Genomic DNA, 18,810 nt, shown 5'->3' with positions numbered 1-18,810 from the left:
GTGCGTGAACAGTGCAGCTACAGTGCGTAAACAGTGAAATTGGTCTCCTGCACAGTGAAATAACGTGCATGAACAGTACCGGTTACTGTTCATGCGCGTTGAAAAAAAAAAAAAAAAAAAGCTACAAAACGCAAAACTCAAAACGTGGCCACAATAAGCTGAATCCAAACTCAGCTTAAGATTATTTTTTTGTCTCAACAATAACAACTAATAACAACCAGCCACTTAAAATTTGTTATAAAAATATTGTAACAATATTATAAACATATTATTTCTCAAATATATATATATCAATGAGACTAGTTACAACTGTACTCTAGACACTAACCCTGCATTTGGTATTCCTCTCCTCGTAAAATGTGTAGTTGTTGTTTACATACATTTTCTGCCTGCAATTATGTTGCCTTTTTAATGTTCTCACACACACATTCCTAGTAGTATATTTTATTGGATTTATATGAGCCATTCTTTACCTATGAAGCTGAGAGGTCGTATATATGACCTTAAAAATTAAAATTAATTGATGATCTATTATAAACACTTTTTCTTTTCTTTCTTTTTCTCTTTTTTTTTTTTTTTATGAACAGAGCACCTCTTAGTTGTAGACAGCAATGAACTCTTCAATGGAAAAAACCTGAGGAGTTAAAAATAATAATCTCGTGGTGGCCTTTAATTACTCGCTTTTGAATATTGACTTTTTCTAATGATATGTGACCATTATAGCTTCTCAGAAATGGTAAATATAAAACCAGGTGTTTTTCTTTTTTTTTTGGTTTCCAATAATGACTTTTCCTCTCTTATAGATAACAATAAAAATAAATAAATAATTGATACAAGATAGAATTTCTACTCTAGCCTAATCTAAGTGTATATGTGTGTGAAGCTCCTTTCTGGGGACTTAAACCTCAATCCTTGCCCTCCACAACTCACAAGTATTTATATTTGTAAAATGACCACCGCACCAAAGTGCAAGAGTGATATAACCATAAAAATTTATTAGACTGCATGCATGTTTGTTTTTTAATAACGTAATTAAGATTAAGGTTTTAGGTGCACTAGTCTCTATACGCAAGCAAGAAATGGCATGTTTATTTTCTTCTTATTAATGCTTTTTTGTTTCCCAAGGCCTCTCTCTCTCTCTCTCTCTGAGTGAACTTGAAGAAGTGGAAGAAATATGGCAAGGCAAACTTTACTTCAAAATATATTTTTTCTAGTGGTTTAGTGAAGAGTGCTTATAGATTTTTTAAAATGAAGTTACTTTCGGTACTTTTTTTTTCCCAAATTTTCTTGTCTTTAGTGATACTAGACTACTAGTTCACCTGCGGTTCATATTTGTAACTTAGCTTTGGACTGATGATTTTACGTTTTCAAACTATGAGCAATATTTTAACAAGCTTGAAACCCACGGGGTTTTGTAAAAAAGTTTACTGATTGAAAATTTTAAAACTTGAAAAAAGTTTTGTAAGAAAAAGCAGTCCAACACTATGGATTGGTGAATAAAATGAGCGCATTCCACATCACATTGAACCAAACGGTACTTTTCTAAAAAAAAATTTGAAGCCCTCTTTTCTACAACTAATCTAAGTCATTTGTAAACTCGTGAAACTGTTGTAATATAGACTATATATAGGTGTTATGTCCATACCAAAAAGAAAGAGAGAGAGAGAGAGAGAGAGAACAATATTGACTTTCCTTTTTATTTGCTAAGAAGATGCTGTGATCAAATTTATTAATTTGGTTATGATTGTTATGAGTCAGCCTGACCTTATACATTGAGCATGAGTTAAAGTGTGTCAAAGTCTAACAAGATTAATAGAAAATACAAAGGGAGAAATTATATATATATATATATATATATATATATATATATATATATATATATATATATATATATATATCAGGAGAACTATTTATTTCTTCGAAAGAAGTCACGTTTTTTCTTGGTTTTTTTTTTTTTTTTGAGTGTGGACTACGTGTGTACATTTGTGATAGAATTTTCCCATATAACAATAGAGCAGAAAGAAGGTACATACTAAATAGCAGGTCTGCAGGTGTATGTATTCACTATTCATGAAAAGAAAACGAGCCCAAGTCAACTTAACCAGCACCAACAGCCATGTTCACTCACTCACTCTCTCTCTCTCTCTCTCTCTCTCTCTCTCTCTGTGCACGAGGTATAAGCATGTATATGACAAGTATTTCTGTTTGTGGCAGTGATGAAGAATATTTCATTGAAACTGCGAAGGAGTTGAATGATATGAAAGGAAAGGAGAAAATGTTATAAACACAAGCCAGAGAACTAATGGGAGAGACTGGAGTTCAACTTCACTGACATTCAGGCTATTCAGGTCTCTCTCTGGCTCTCTTGCTGTGTTTTTTCCTTCCTCTTGCATACCTTTGTAGCAATGTTGTCATATTTTCTGTCTCATTGTCGAATTTAGCTTCGAATGTTTTTTTCTTCTTCATCTTGGAATGCCATTAATTCCTCCACATGCATACATAGTCATAGCCTCTTAGGGTTCATAGATGTGTTAGAAAATCCTAGTGCCAAAACATATCAAAATTTGGCCGCGCGTATCAATAGAATTGTATTAGGGTGGAGTCTAGTTTATAAGCTGCTAAAAGAAAACAAGGTTTTGATATGCTCAAAGATAATGAGTAGATGCTCTATTGCCCATATCTTTTACACCTTAACTAATTTTTGAGTAAAAATTATTTCATTGAAAAGTAGACATCTAGAGATTCAAAATAGACATAAAATTCACCCAATTTGGATTTTAAATGAATGAGATATAATCATTTAAAGTTGTCACGATTGTGCTATTTCCAAGAGGTTAATTCCTTGAGCCTAAACTAACAAGAAACCTCTCACTGAGAATTTATCTTTGATTCTTTCTTTGTAAGCTTATTTTGAGTTTCACACCGTGAGATATTCCTTCAAACTGTAGAGATTCTAAAACGGTAAAACCTCTACCAGTGAGTTCAATGGTAGAAACCTTCCAAAGAGTTATTTGGAGCACCATGATACCAGGTTGATGCGGACGAGTTCGTTCATGGAGGAAGTTCTATAAAAGAATTCCAGAGTTGCGGAGTCACAATGGTAGGAGGCAACGGGTTGCTTGCTAAGATTACAAGTCTAGTCTAGTCTACAAAGGTTTTGTGAGGATAGATTGATTGTAACTGTTTCTTCTATAGTAAATTTTCCTATGGGTACCTCTGAGTGGTTTTTCTTTTAAACAGTCTTGTAAAAGTTTTTCACCTTGGCACCAAAACCCTTGTGTTCTTTAATTACTTTATGTTGTTTTGGATTATGATGATTATTATTGGGGTCAAAATGGTCATATATCACTGTTAGAAAAAATATGTATGAATTTACTACTGTTTGTGAAATATTTAGTAATTTACCACTTTTTTGAAACTTAATTTTGTGAAAATTGATTTTTCCATGGTACTTGAGTTTATGGAACTCGAGTACCATGAAATTTTTTTAAAAAGTTTTTGAAGTAATTAGAGTTCATGGAACTCGAGTTCCATGAACTCAAGTTACATCAAAAAATTTCAAAATTTTTTTATGGTACTCAAGTTCATGGAACTCGCGAGAATACCATGAAAAACTCAATTTCTACAAAATCGAGTTTCAAAAAAATGGTAGATTGCTAAGTATTTTGCAAACAGTGGTAGATTGCAAAATATTTTCAAAAAAAAATGATGTTTGGCCATTTTTACCTTATTATTGGGGTATTGATATTTGATAAATTGTTAACTGTAGGCTAAAGCAACAATTAATCCGTTAATTAGAATGTTGTGGTAAAAAAAAATCTAAGATTTTTCACATAGGTTATACGTATATGCTTAGTTTTTATTTTTTAATCCTAAAAATTCATTGTGGTTTTGTAAATGCATGTCGCTATATATTGGGGTGTGCAATTTGTTATTAGAACTCTGATGGTCCATCGAAGTTAAAGTTAGTGGTACTATCATTGGGCTTTGAGCAAATTGTGTACAAATTTTCTTAATATTTCTGTTTGTTACTATGCAATTGCAGGTGCCACAAGGATGGGATAAGCTATTTTTGTCTATTATTTCTGTGGAAACTGGAAGAACCATAACCAAGTCAGGGAAGGCATCAGTTCGGAATGGAAATTTTCAATAGGAGGAGGCTCTGTCGGAATCTATTTGGATTTCACCAGATGATTTTTCAATTCATATTGAAGAATGCCTTGTTAAACTTGTTGTTGCCATGGTAAGATGTCTGTCACTTAGAAAGCTTGTTTCTTGTTATCGAACTGATTTTGTGTAAATTAAGCAACAAACTAAACTTAAATGACATTACCATTTGTAGGGATCAGCTAGGTTTGGTACCCTTGGAGAGGCTACAATAAATTTGATCAGCTACATGAATTTAGGATCCTCTATTCCGGTTTCATTGCCACTGAAAAAATGCAACCATGGGACAAAAATACAAGTAAGTAGCTTCAATTAAAAATTGTATCCACAATGCCACATTTAGCTTCCTTTCTCTCTTTTGTAAAATAGCAAAAAAATAAAAAATAACTAATTTGTGTACACAATCACATTTATAATTGCATCAGTCAACTACTGATTCTTTGATTTTGAGACACAAAGATCTTGTCTTTAATCTCAATATCTAGTGCAAGCCTTTTGATCACCTCACTGAACTGCAGGTTAAAATTCAGTGCCTAACACCAAAAACAAGGCTAAGGTTTGTAGTCCAATGAGAATCTTTGTGCTCTCTTGGTCTTGAAATGCTCTTAGTTCTTTATTTAAATATTTTATTTTCAAAGGGATGTGCAATGGAAAGAAGCAAATTCATGCAAGGAGGAAATGATTGATGACTACGAAGACAGACAACAAATCAGATGTTTCTGATAGTACCCTCACCAGGAGTGTTGGATCATCATCTAGCCAATTCTTGGACACTGCAGCACCTATCATATAGGGGAACATTATAGCAAGGTGTGGTCACCTTGCTTTCACAATGAGTTGTATTACTGTTGTGTATAGACTTGATATTGTTAACTTTTTCTTGTGCAATCAGAACATGACTGTATTATCATTTCTTTCAATTGACCCTACATTAGTGTTTATCTTTATATGTTTTGAGGGTTTCTGCATTTCATTTTTTAAGCTTTTAAGGACTGATGGAAAAAATTCTTGTTATAATAAGGCAGCATTTATTGACTAGGTTTCTTTTTTCAACTGATTCTAATATCTGCCCTCTAATAGCTCACTATTAGCCCCATTCCATTACAAGTACTGATCTTAAGACCTCTTATTGATAAACTACCACTTATCCCAATAGGTTTGATTTGTAACCTTTTGAATAAGAGGTAGAGCAAAGATAGGGTTTGAACTAAGAGCCACCTACTCTAATACCATGACAAACTACCACTTGTCCCAAAAAGCCTAAACTATTAGAAAATGATGAATTTAATCACTTAACCAGTTAACAATTATTCTAACATTTATGACTTACAAAGTCTTCTCTTGTTGCTACTTCTACAGGAAATAAGTTTCTCAAAATCAGCTTCACATCATAGCATTGACTCCATGGAGGGTTCAGTTGGCAGAGAAAATTCTCCCCCTCAATGTAATTTAAATGGGGTCACAAAGGATCTGATTGGAAGACAAGATTCAACTGGCTCTCAAGATGGTTCTCGTAGCTCTCATTCTTTCAGCAATTCTTCAAGATCAAATAACTCATCCTTTATTTCAAGGGTCTCAAGTTCAGGAAACCATTTTCATAAACAAAGAGAAGACTTTATTCAAGATTCAAATGCTGCTGCCACATTGCTGTTGCAGAATTCTTCTTCATCTAAAGACCTTATGGATGCTGCCACATTGCTGTTGCAGAATTCTCAAAAGCTAATGATTAATTTGGAAATATTGCAAAAGGAATTATCTTATCAGTCAAAGCACCAGGCAAGTCTTGAAGTGCAGCTTGCGGCTTCACAAACTGAATGTGATACCTTGAAGCAGGAAATTGAAAAACTGAAGTTTCAAGCTAAAGATATAGATCATATTCAAAAGGAGCTGAAAGATGAGCTGAAGTATCAGAAAGAAACAAATGCCATAATAGCCTTTCAGCTAAGAAAAACCCAGGAGTCTTAACATTGACCTTGTTCCTGTTCTTCAGGAGCTGGAAGATGCCATAGAAAAACAGAAAATAGAGATCAATGATCTGCTAATGGCTAAGTCAAATTCTGAAGATATAGAAAAGAATATTGACAAAAACCAGGGCAGCTCTAGCAAGAAATTTTTAGCCAAGGAGATGAGAAAGGCCTATTTTGAATCAAATCTGAGAAGTAGTACTGTTGAATCAGAGGAAAATGGGATTTTAGAGTTCAGTTACAACAGTTGCAGGAATGGCAAAAGAACTTAGAAAGTACCATCCAAAATCTGGAGAGAAGTCTGGAGGTGAAAGACCGTGAGATAGAGACTGAACGAGGTATATTAAGACTCTAATCCTAATGGAGTGTGAGGTAGAATGGAGGGTAGATTAGCCAAAAAAGAGGAAGAAATCACTATTTTGGAAGCAAAACTATCTGAAGCTCTTGATGCTTAGGGTTCAAGGGAACTGGATTTCACAAATGTAGGTGATAGCACCCTTATCTAAGAAATTGATTGAGGCTTTGAAGCAGAGGGTGCAGAAGCTCGAGACATATTACATTGAGCTTACAGGTGAAAACCTGGGACTTCAATTTCAGCTCATGGTATCAAGAAAGGATCCTCAGGCATTTGCTAACTCTTCTAATCCATCATTAGGTGAGGATGCAAATTATGATGTTTCTCCTGCCTCTAAAGAAAGTAAACTGAAATTCCAAACAGGTAAGCCTGAAGAGGAGCTGAAGACGAAGGAAATCCTTGTCAAAGAACTTTCTGTCTACCAATAACAGATTCAACAAACAGATCTTGACTATAAATGTGCAGACCTGGTCAATCATGCTTCCATGGACAAAGATCATGATCTTGATGGTAAAATTAGTCAATGTCCTTCCAGAACAGAAGATCAGGTAATTGAGATTTCAGCACCGTAACGACAGTTAGACTGTTGCCCAGGAAGGAAACTGAGAGTAGCGTCCAACTTGCAGTAGTCTGTACAAAGGGAAAGCTTTCTAATTTACTTGCAGCCCAAGAAATGTCTAAAATATTATCTGACTTTTATAAACAGCTTCAATTTTCTGTTGCCAGCAAAAAGAACCAACAGCTTTCTCTTTACTCATCAGAATATGCTAAATTTAAATATGGATTCGATGGTTCAGAACTTATGAGAAGTACAAATTCAATCACCCAAAAGGACCAAACAGAGGCGATATTAAGCAATTTCATGATTTTTATCCAGTTGAAAAGTTTATTCGAATCAAAAGTTACTTTTTGTGAGGATGAACTCCAATGTAGTGAAGAAGAGGTCAGATCAAGATTGGCAAGTGCTTCTGAAGTGATAAATCTGAGTAAGAAATTGTTGGAAGTAACCTCTGAGGTAGAGAAGCTTAAGGCAGACAAAACGCTGAAGAAAGAACAAGTCCAGGCTCTAAGATATTGTGAAAGGCAGTTGGAAACTCAGTTTGCTAGTCTTAAGGAAGAGAAAAGCCAATTGGAAGAATGTATAAAAATTTTGCATAGAGAAAGTATTATTCCTTCTAAATTCTTGGATGGTTTGGAGAATGATTTGATGATGCTCAATAGTTGTATCGATTTCCAGGTTTCAGCCAGCAATATTGTTGAAAGGAAATTACCAGAGCTAGAGAGCGTCTGGCATGACTTGAAAGTCCACTTGTCTGAACTAGAAATGGAAAATGTACTGTTATCAGAACGAATATTTGGCTTGGAAGCTGTATTAAGATGTTTGACTGATGAGAGGGAGTCAAGTCGTCTGGTAATGCATAAATTAGAACCTGGTACTATCCATCTCCAGGATGAGATTAGAAGTTTGGAAACTCAAATAGAGGCACAAAAAGTTGATATGAAACAGAAGTCGCATAACATGCATAAGCGGTGGTCAGAAGCTCAAGAAGAGTGTGAGTATCTGAAATTAGTGAATCTAAAGTTAGAATCGATGACTGAAAGTCTAAGTAAAGAGTGTTGTTCGCTTCAGAAATCAAATGGAGAGCTAAGGAAGAAAAACATGGAATTAAAAAAGTACTGTGCAGTCTTGGAAGCGGAACTACGGGAATCAGGGAAGGTTTTTCCTGATTTGTTAAATAAAGTTGAAGCTTTGGAAGCAAATTTTTCTTTAATGCTTGAAGAAGTTGCCATAAAAGAAAAGGCCATGAATTCAGAACTAGATGTACTCGTCTGTGAGAACAAAAAACAGAAAAAGAAAATTTTTCTCGAAGAAAGCCTCTTAAATCAAATGTATTAGAGAACAGGTGAAGTGAAGGATCTGAAAAGGCAGGTTGCATGCCTCACTGAACAGATATCTATGGTAAAGAACAGTACAACTTCAGAAGCTGTAAATGAAGTGTGTTATTTACGTGCTGATAAAGCAATGCTTGAGGCTGCTCTTCAAGAAGTCCAAGGAAAAGTTAGATTATATGAAAACAAACTTGATATTCTCCAAATGGAATCTGAAACAAAGGTGCAAAAGCTTATAAGTGAGCTCACAGCCAGCAGCAAAACCAGGAACTTCTGAGGCTTCATCGTGAAAAGATGCTAAGGTTGTTGGAAGATGTTAAATCTAATGAAGAGAAGCTAAAAAGCATCATTAGAGGGCTTGAGCTTGAACGTAGATCTTCTGAATTCAAGAGGCTACAGCTAGTAGATGATATTTCCAGCCTTGAGGTCCAATTACAGAAAAACAGGAGGATGAAGTTTTGGCTCTTAAGAGAGCACTCGCTGAGGCCAAATTTGAAATGAAAGACTGGAAGCTTCACATCAGATATGATCTGGAGATTATGTAGAACTGAAGGCTGAGAGGAACTCATATATTCAAAAAATCTGTAGCTTGCAGAATGTTTCATCTGAATCAGAGGACTGCAAATGTAGTAAAGTTGCTCTTGAGGAAAAGATTTTGCGACTGGAATGGGATTTAACTGCAAAAGAAGCATTATGTGCCAAGGATGCTGAGCTGAAAAATGAGCTTGCCCGAATTAGAAGAGTAAATATCCAATTTCAGAGAAAAATAAGATATCTTGAGGAGGAAAAACATGAATGCCTAAAAAGAGCTCAAGCTCTTGAAGATGAGCTGATACAAAAGAAAGAGGTAAAAGAGGACCAAAACAAGCCCACCAATGCATGTGTTCCTCCTTATGCTGAACCCAAAGTCGCAAGTACTTATGTCCAAGATAAATCTAGCCTTTCACTGGTATGTATAAGTTGTTTTCCTGTATCATATATTTTATGTCATTAGAATTAATACAAGGCAGGTTTTCTGTCTCTGTAACTTCAGCTTCTAAAATGAAAGAAAGAGGGAGATAAAAACAATAAACAATTCAGTGAGAACGGTATGCAGAAACCAATAAAATTATCCTTCCATATGGTCTCGGCACAGGACAAGATGAAACACAGGTTATTGTCCCCGTCTCTCAGTGCCCCTTTTTTCCTATTCATTAATCTATTAGATGGGAATGTGGTTGACAAGATTAATCTATCTATAGGGGGAGTTCTTTTCAATTGATTTTGATAAAAAACAACTTTGTCATACTCTTGCTGGAAGTTCTCAATTTATAGGAATTTATCCTGCAACAAACATCTGGTTTCTTGAGAATGAACCCTCTCAGGTTATGAGGGAAAGTGAAATGTATAATAAAACTCAGCTTAAGAGGTAGATACAATGGTATATTTCTGTATATAAATGTACCAATTGTTATTGTTTTCCAAAGTAAGACAGACAAGTAGCAATTGAATATTTGAGTTTCCATTTCTCACATATAGATGTAGTTCCTTGAAAGTTTTGAGTTTTCAACTATTTACATCAGTCAAGCATCCTCCAGTATAACTTTACTGAGACTTGGAAGAGCTACATTAATATTTTTACATCCCACAAAAGAATTTCTAAGTGCCCATAACCCATTGGCTTGATACATGTGGCGCTTTATTGACCTCCCTATGCACCCAGTCCAAACTGAACCTATGACACTCCTGAGCTAATTAATAACACTTCTGAGATAATTGTAGTGACTTTCCAGCTCTACTTCATTCTTTTTCCTTGGATAGAATCAAAACACAATTTAGAGTCTCCTCCTATGGTAACATTGTGGCTTCCTTTTTGCTTATTAGTGATCATAGCCCAGTTGCTTCTGCTTCCACTATCTCTGGCTTAGTAGCTTGCTAATTTTTAGATGCAGCATACAGCATGGTTCCCAAGCTATCTCTAATTAATCTAGCTAAGACAGAGTGTGACGATGTCACAACTGTGTTACAATTGATCTTTAGGCTGCTCTGATCTGATGTGCTGTACAAGTTCATGAATTGATTCTCATTTTTATACCCAAAAACTATCAACTCTTATAGATTGATAGAAATTCAAAATCAAAATATCCATCTAATTAATTGATAGTTGACCTATTTTCACATTTTGTAACTCCCATTGTAACTATGGGTTCTATTGCATTGTGTTATAAAATTAAGAAATTTAAGATGTAGTCTTTTGGCCTTTGTTGGTGTGGTGGAAGGTCATTAGGCTGAACCACGTTTGTTCTTTTCTTTCTTATCTAATTGCTTTCGCTTCCTCATCTTCTACAATTTTACATTGTCCTCTTTAATTTTCACAATAAACCTCCATAAGTCAATACCTCCATTCTTTTTTGGTTGGTAAAGAGCACTCCACGCCTCTAAAGCTAAGAACCTTCCTTCCTCATTCTAAGGCTTCCACCAAAATATTTTTAAGCTAAGAGCCAATGAAATTACAGAATCAAATGACTTGAGTGTATCTGTTATTATTTAATTGTTTCAAGCCAGAATATCAAAATCTTACTGAGACATGGTTGTACATACTTCCCAGACCATTCTAATTAATGTCCTGCCTAGAAAAACCATCCAAATGTTGTTCTCAAATAGCTAGCCTCATTTGCAACTCCAAGAACATACTACATCTCTATAAGATATAAGACACATACCTTGGCACAAAAGTCACATACTTGGTGGCAAATACAAAACTGATGTTAATGAAGAAAATAAAACTATTCCCATATTCTCCATATGCAGTGATTCTAAGTTGCTAACCACTTCTGTTACTGCTTCTTTGTGTTCAGTTTATCATCTGAGGGACAAAATCGATATTTGGATACTCCAGAGAAGTTGACAGGCCAAGATCCAGTAGCAAATAAACAGGAATGTGAGCAAAAGAAATCATTACTAGAGGCTGAGTTGAGAGACTTAAGTGAGCGCTACTTGCATTTGAGTCTAAAAAATGCCAAGGTTGAGGACCAGCATGAGCAACTGGTGATGAATCTCAAGGCCAATACTAATGGAACAAACCAGTTTCCATAGTTGTCATGGATTCCCAGTTCTTTGATTTCCATTACCCCCTTTATCATTTTGTTCTTTTATTGATTTTTGTATCCTAAATTCATATACTGGCTAAGTACCCTTTTATCATTTGGGGAAAGAAAATTGCTTTAAAATATTCATAAAAAAATTTCAAAGTTAAAGGAATAGAAGCTTGAAAGTAATGCTTCATGACCTAAATTCTACCACCATTGCATTTGGATGTAACTTTTTGTTGAAAGTTTGTCAAAATGTCATCTTAGGAAAAATATTGTTGCCAAATAGACATAAATATATATACTAGTAAGCATCAACCCCCACTAAAGGGTACATTGTCTGCTCGCCCAGGCGATCCGGACCTGTCAACACCAATGTAGTTGGAGGGGATTCTTCCAACTATCATTTACTTGAAAATTTTAGCTTTAGGAGGCCATTCATAAAACTGGCATTGTACAAATTTTATAATGAATTCGCAATTTTTTTTTTCGAGTGTTATTTCAAATCCCATTGCTTCTACACCCTAAGCAGAAGGTTTGATTCATTTAAACGAGAAAATGAGTATTAATCACCAATTTCGTTTTTAATTGAATTGGTAGAAAAAAAAATCTCTAAAATATCCCATTACTACAATCATGCATATTATATCATTGCAATTTCATTCTTGATGCATTTCACTGGATATATTTATGTCATATCGAATTTTCATATTTCATTTTTAGAGGAAATTACACTTTGTCATCCTAAACTATGCACTAGATTACACTTTGCACCCTAAACTATTCGATTGCACACTTTGCACCCTAAACTATCACATTTATCACGCTTTGCACCCCGGTGTTATTTTTGCTGTTATATTTAACAGAATCTTGTTGCATGTAACAAGTACATGCTTCTTGCTTAGGTGGAATAAAGTTAAAAGACTAAAACACCCTTCCTCAAAATCAATTAAAACAAAACCCAAATTTTTCCACATCTCCCTCTATCTCACGTGGGGCCATCCTCTTCCCCAGATTCCACACAACTTCATTTGCACTGTCTCTAAAAAAAAAAAAAAAATCACACAAATCTCAGAGTTTCTCTCATATCTTCCTTGGCTATTGACAAAGTTCAAATCTTCTATTACAAGTTAGCAAAATCAAAATACACGTGATTTTGAGAAACACAAAGTTCAAAATGCCCAGATGTAATTCTTGACTGATTTTTTTTTTTTTTTATCGTTCTCTCCTTATAACGATTTTGGTGATTGTTTCTAATGAATTTATCAGATTCTTCTTCTTAAAGTGGAAATGAAATGAGAAACACTATTTTAATACCAGGGCCACCACCACCAAATAAATAATATAAAAAAACATAATAATAAAAACTAAATTTCATGTTTGGCTAGAGGAGGGCGCCTCTGACTTCTTCAAACATTTGTTCAACAAGATTGTTATCACATACAGATCACAACACATAAATGCTTTGAATTCCACAAATTGCAAAGGGAACCCACTTCAGTTTTTTTGCCTAAAAACTCAACAACAACAACAAAAAAAAACTCAATTTTTTGGGACCCACGGGCTGACCTCTATGCAGAACAGTTACCCGCGAAATCCTTTTCATTTTCTTTTTGGATTGTTTTTCATTTCCAAACCAATCTGTCTCGTGAAGAAGCACTCAATACAGGCAGTTGCAGGATCCGGCCAAACATTCACAACACAGAACAGAGAAAATGGAAAACAAAATAAAATAAAATTAAAAGGAAGTGATCGTTCACAGATGAAGGGGGACGAATCTTGGGTACCTGTGAAACTGAAAAGGGTCGGCGGAGAATGGGAGCGGCGAAGCTGCTGAAGTGTCAAGGGCCGATGCTGGAGCTTCAAGGGTCGGGAAGAGATTGTTCAAAGTTGAGAGGTGTCGTGGGTTTGGGAGAGGAGAAAGAGATTGTTCATTCTTTGGGTTTTGTTTTAATTGATTTTGAGGAAGGTTATTTCAATCTTTTAACTTTATTCCACCTAAGCAAGAAGAATGTGCTTGTCACATGCAACAAGATTCTGTTAAATATAACAGCAAAAATAATACCGGGGTGCAAAGCGTGATAAGTGTGATAATTTAAGGTGCAAAGTGTGCAATCAGATAATTTAGGGTGCAAAGTATAATCTAGTGCATAGTTTAGGGTGGCAAAGTGTAATTTCCCCTCATTTTTATTGGAAACACCACTTGGATTGCGGCTTACGGGTATTGCTTGAAAAACACAATCACATTCAAGAAGCATCATTATCAATATTAGTTTTAAACTTATGTTAATGTTTATAGTTATCTTGTTCATGTTTATGTGTATTGTTATTGATAGCTTTATGGCCCTTAAAATGCATTCATTAGTGATGGTCTGCTAGAATCCGTCCAAGTGTAAGTAGAAGAAAATAGTTCAATTTAATTCTCTTCTTCTTCCTCTTCTTTTGGGTCAGGGTTGGGTCCAGTATCCAGTAGCACTAGACCCATTAAGATGGTGACACATGTTCACTTTTGGACATATGTTACCATCTAATCGGGTCCAGTGAACCAAGTCCATTTTTTTATGTGTCTTAGTTTAAAACAAAATGTTTTTTCTTAGTTTTCTTAAATTTCAATTTTGAATTTTTATCAAACTACAAGTACTTGAAAGTTAAAATTAGATGCATGGTGTGAAGGGAATTTGTTTTTGGTTGTTAATTTTAATTTCTTCCCATTATTACCATACTCTCACTAGTTAGATCTGACAAGTTCAAATCTTGTCATCTTGATTTCATGATTATTTGAGGGTAAAAAAAATTAGTTTCTAATCAAATGTTATTATATTCATTTCACTTTTTTTTTCTTTACCCTCCTCGTTGTTCTTTCTTAGTGACCCTAACCCATTTATTTGACATGACCACACCTTCATATGAATCCATCATAATGGGAAATTATACTAGTTTCAAAGTAGCCAATCTAATCGTGTTGGTATAGGCACAAGCAACATATTCCTAACTTATTCATACAATATATAGTTAGCTTAGGTTCAAACCAAATACAAATTAATATATTGTCATGGTCGAAAGAGGTTGGAGTTAATTCCGAGTTACCATCAATGGTCTACTAGTCTTGCTCCTATTTTAGTCTTATGACTACTGGTAGCAACTTATTTTAAATCTCGTTGCTTCCACAACCTAGTCAAATAGGTTTTGACTAGATCATGAATGTTTGAAATCCATATTATGCAATGAGACATTACTTTGCTAATTCAAATTGAAGGGTTTGACAATATATATATAATATCACATAACTACAATAGTGTATATTTTATCTTATCCAATTCTGGTCTTGATACATTTTAGTGGATTTGTCGCAGCCAAGCACATTTGTTGGATTTACAATTTCAAGTCCAAATTATTAAAGCCAAAAATGCATGACAATAAAATAATTTAAGTATCCACATTTGGATGAACCCTTGCCAACCGATAATTATTGGTAAAAAAAAAATTAATAATGAAGGCTTAAGGTTAAGGGTATTGCTTGGAAAACAAAATCACAATCAAGAAGTATTATCATCATAATTTTCATCATTATTAGTTTTAATATTATGTTGATATGCATTATTATTTTATTTTTATGCTTTTGTTTATGTTTATGTGTATTGTTATTAACAGTACTATGTTGTAACCCATGCTTGCACATAGAAAATCCTTGTATGTAATCTATAAGAGATTTTTTTCCCCGTGCTCTCTTTCTTGTGGCACCTCTCTCCCTAACCTTAACCAGAGCTAGTCTCTTTCTTTCTCATTTCATCGATCTCTCACCCTTCCCATCTGTATCTATCCTTCACTAGCATCTACCCCCGCTCATCTCTACCATTATCTTGTCCTAACCATGCTTTATCTGCTATCCTCCCCCCATTTCAACCCATCTTGGATTTTCCCCTGAGATCCAAGTCGTTCTCATTATGGAGGTCTCAGACCTAGTGACTCGTACCGAAAGCATCTCCTGCCAAGATGCTTGCCTAGAGCTCCCTCCAAACCCAGTGGACCTAAAACCTCCAGAATATCTACTACTTGGCAAGCTAGTCACTTCAAAACCCATAAGCTTTTCCGTCATTAATGACGTCGTCCAAAGGGCTTGGAGACCCACTTTCCTTCTCAAAGTCAAGAGGATAGACAAGAACATCTTCATGTTTTCGTTCCAACACTAGGAGGACCTCCAAAAAGCCTTCCTTTGAAGGCCTTGTTCTATCCGAGGTGGGCACCTGATCTTGAAACAATGGAACCCAGCTTTAACTTGGAAAGAAGTGTCATTTTTCACTTCGGTCTTTTTGGGTCCAAGTCCACAAGCTTCCAGATCTTTGGAAATCCAAGAGCAACCTCCACAAGATCGGAGCCATAGTTGGTAAGGTGTTAGAGTTGGACTTTGCAAGCGACGACGGCAATGCGTGGAAAAGGTTCATTCACATCCAAGTGGAGTTGGAGGTGGCTAGTCCGTTAGTACCAGATTTTTTTTCTTCCCAAACATAATCTCCCTAACCTTTGGATCGCTTTAAAATATGAAAAATTAGCCGACATATGCTTTCATTGTGGGATTATTGGTCATGAGCTTTAGAGCTGTCAAGAGGATATCTTCTGGCTTCGTAACCCATTTGGGCATCTCTTTGCCGCCGTTGGCCCGTGGCTAAGAGTAGAGAACAATGGCATTCCCTATGGTACATTCACTCTCCCAAGTTCTCCCCACCAAGACCCTATGGAGTCATGTTCAAGCCAACATGCTGGCTTCAGAGCCCACCAATCTTAGGCAAGACAAACCCAGGCCGGCCAGAAAATTTTGAATGTACACCCTTGCCACATCAGTCATGATCATGTAACGACAACTGGAGCCATACAGAAACATGACCACAAGGACACAATCGTGTCCCCCTCAGTGTATGAGCACAATCCAGCAGCACAAGGACACCTATCCTTTATTCCTACCCATAAGTCCGTTGATAAGTTCAGAGAAAATTTCTCATCCACGTTAGGTCCCTCCAATATTGTGAATGAAAAACCACGCCCCCTCCAGGCCCAACATTCAGCCCACCCTGCATCACCGAAACAAATAAAAACAACGCCAATCATAGTATCACTCTAAGCCCATCCCAAACACACACCCCTAGCCCATGTCCTCCAATTACTCAGAGCCCATCAACATCAATCACGCTTTGCACCTCATTAGAGAACCCTTCTCCAGACTTACCCCTAAATATCCCCGACCCAGCACCTCAAAATTCACCAATCTCTGAAAACTCTACCGTCCCCCCTCTAAAATCAACCCCTGCCAAAACCTCATCTCATAAAAGAAAAGTCACTAAATAAGAGATTGTCATGTTCGCTAAAAGATTAAAAAAGTCAATCGAAGCTCTAGTAGCAGTGCACTCTAATTCGAAGTCAGCGACTCCCGTTCCCCAGTCAAGACTTGAGCACTTCATCCTAGAAGAAAGACTAAAAACTAAAATTCCAGCCAAATAAAAAAAAACACAGTGAGTCTCTTAACCCCCCCCCCCCCCTCGTTGATCACCATAATACTCCTATTACTATCAACAATTATTGTTCTACTCTTTCTTCTAATGTTCATATGGCCAAGGAGGAGGGCCTTACCATGCCCCCAACCTCTCCACGAGGACTTTCAGTTGGAACTGTCGTGGCATCTGCAGTGTCACGACAGTTCAAGCCTTAAAGGCTCAAATAAAGGAGTCCAAACCCGATGCGATCTTGTGTGAAACTAAAGATGGTAAAGTTTGTTGGTTTTTTTGAGATGTTAGTTGTTGATGCAAAGGGGTCTGCTGGTGATATTTGTGTTATCTGGAAAATTGGTGTTTCTCTACACCAAAACGAGTTCAATGAAAACCCAATCACAGTCGAGGTATCTGATGCTATTTGCAATTGGCTTTTAGTTGACTTCTACGGACCTCCCTATGCTACAAAAAAGAAAAAAGCTTGGAAGAACCTTACTGCCTTGTTGGAATCCTACCATGGACCTTGGGACTGTCTAGGAGATTTTAATTTCACTGCCAATGATAGTGAGATTCTAGGAGGAAGCAAAGGTGGCTCCTCAGCCACCAATTACCTTAAGGATCTTATTATTGAGTTTGGAGCTATAGATTTAGGTTGTTCTGGGAGTAAGTTTACATAGGCTAAAGGTAGATGGAGTAACTCTGCAATCAAAAGAAGGCTTGACAGAGGTATCGCAAACATTTCATGGAGATTGGCATTTCCAAGAGATAGCATAGCTCACCTGAGTGCTATTTACGCTAACCATACTCCTATTATACTCGACACCAATCCTGATGATAGCGTCACCCATAGACCTTTCTGTTTTGAGACATCTTGGGTGAGAGATAATGGATGCTATTCCGTTGTAGAGAAAGCTTGGATTGAAAATGTTTCTGGTTTTGCTATGGTCAAGCTGTGCAAAAAGCAAGACGCCACAAGAGATACTCTTACAAAATGGAATAAAGAGGTATTTGGGCACTGTCAAAATAGCATCAACGAGCTGCTGAGTAAAATTGCAGAAGTTCAAAATAAACCATTCTCTGAGCAAAATGGTATAATAGAAGGAGACTTGATTACTGAGTTATCAGAATGGCTTATCAGAAGTGAAGTGTTGTGGAGACAAAAGTCAAGGGATTATGGCTTAAAGAAGGGGACAAGAACACCTAGTTTTTTCATCTCTCCACCATTATCCGTAGGAGACAAATAGAATTGATGGTATAAAGCACGATGACGGGACTTGGGTCACTGGTTCCAACCAAATTAGACAACATTTCCTGAATACATTCAAAGATCTCTTTGAGGAAGAAGAGGTCTCATTCCTTAATGATCTTGACAATCTAATCCCACCTTGTATCACTAAGACAGAGAACTTGCTGCTGCGCAAAGTTCTTATGCCAGAAGAGATTAAGTCCACTATATTTAATATGCATGACACAAAGGCGCCAGGTCCCAATGGATTTCCTTCTCTTTTTTACAAAAAGTATTGGCCTATTGTTGGCGACACTATGATTCAAGTTGTCACCTCCTTCTTCGAGGTTGGGACCATGCCAAAGGAAGTCAACAACTCCCTTATTGTTCTCATTCCCAAAATAGTTAATCCCTCTACTACCAACAATTCGACCTATCAACCTTTGAAACGTGGTTTATAAGATTATATCTAAGTTGTTAGTCGCCATGCTAAGACCTCTCCTACACAAGCTCCTCTCCCCTTGTCAGTCGGCGTTCATTCCTAGTAGATGGATTGCTGAAAACCAAATCATCGTCCAAGAAATGCTCCATAGTTGTAAAGTGAGGAAGATGAAAGTTGGTTTTATGGCCATCAAGTTAGATCTTCAAAAAGCTTATGACA

General features: G+C 36.2%; 2 protein-coding genes across 2 annotated transcripts; both read left to right on the top strand.

The window, feature by feature from the left end:
* Nucleotides 1-6,491: 6,491 nt before the first annotated feature.
* LOC142640173 (uncharacterized) lies at nucleotides 6,492-8,383 on the top strand. The gene is made up of 4 exons (XM_075814262.1): nucleotides 6,492-6,503; nucleotides 6,618-6,849; nucleotides 6,952-7,034; nucleotides 7,193-8,383. The coding sequence occupies exons 1-4, from the start codon at nucleotides 6,492-6,494 to the stop codon at nucleotides 8,381-8,383; spliced, it is 1,518 nt and encodes a 505-aa protein (XP_075670377.1).
* Nucleotides 8,384-17,196: 8,813 nt separating this feature from the next.
* LOC142640172 (uncharacterized) lies at nucleotides 17,197-18,610 on the top strand. Its single transcript, XM_075814261.1, has 3 exons — nucleotides 17,197-17,587; nucleotides 17,831-18,069; nucleotides 18,158-18,610. Exons 1-3 carry the CDS (start codon nucleotides 17,197-17,199, stop codon nucleotides 18,608-18,610), a joined length of 1,083 nt encoding a protein of 360 aa, XP_075670376.1.
* Nucleotides 18,611-18,810: the final 200 nt, after the last annotated feature.

This window comes from Castanea sativa, chromosome 6, assembly GCF_040712315.1.
Source record: "Castanea sativa cultivar Marrone di Chiusa Pesio chromosome 6, ASM4071231v1".
Taxonomy (NCBI): domain Eukaryota; kingdom Viridiplantae; phylum Streptophyta; class Magnoliopsida; order Fagales; family Fagaceae; genus Castanea; species Castanea sativa.
Note: the sequence above shows the minus strand (reverse complement) of the source record. Positions and strands in the feature narration are given on the sequence as shown.

What these genes read in the sequence shown, in the direction of transcription:
- LOC142640172 (XM_075814261.1), top strand. Translation starts at nt 17,197, where the DNA reads ATGGTAAAGTTTGTTGGTTTTTTTGAGATGTTAGTTGTTGATGCAAAG. An exon ending in AGATTTAGGTTGTTCTGGGA is followed by an intron (nt 17,588 to 17,830) that starts GTAAGTTTACAT and finishes ATTCCGTTGTAG; the next exon opens with AGAAAGCTTGGATTGAAAAT. An exon ending in AATGGCTTATCAGAAGTGAA is followed by an intron (nt 18,070 to 18,157) that starts GTGTTGTGGAGA and finishes CATTATCCGTAG; the next exon opens with GAGACAAATAGAATTGATGG.
- LOC142640173 (XM_075814262.1), top strand. An exon ending in TAAACTGAAATTCCAAACAG is followed by an intron (nt 6,850 to 6,951) that starts GTAAGCCTGAAG and finishes ATAAATGTGCAG; the next exon opens with ACCTGGTCAATCATGCTTCC. An exon ending in CTTCCAGAACAGAAGATCAG is followed by an intron (nt 7,035 to 7,192) that starts GTAATTGAGATT and finishes TTTTATAAACAG; the next exon opens with CTTCAATTTTCTGTTGCCAG.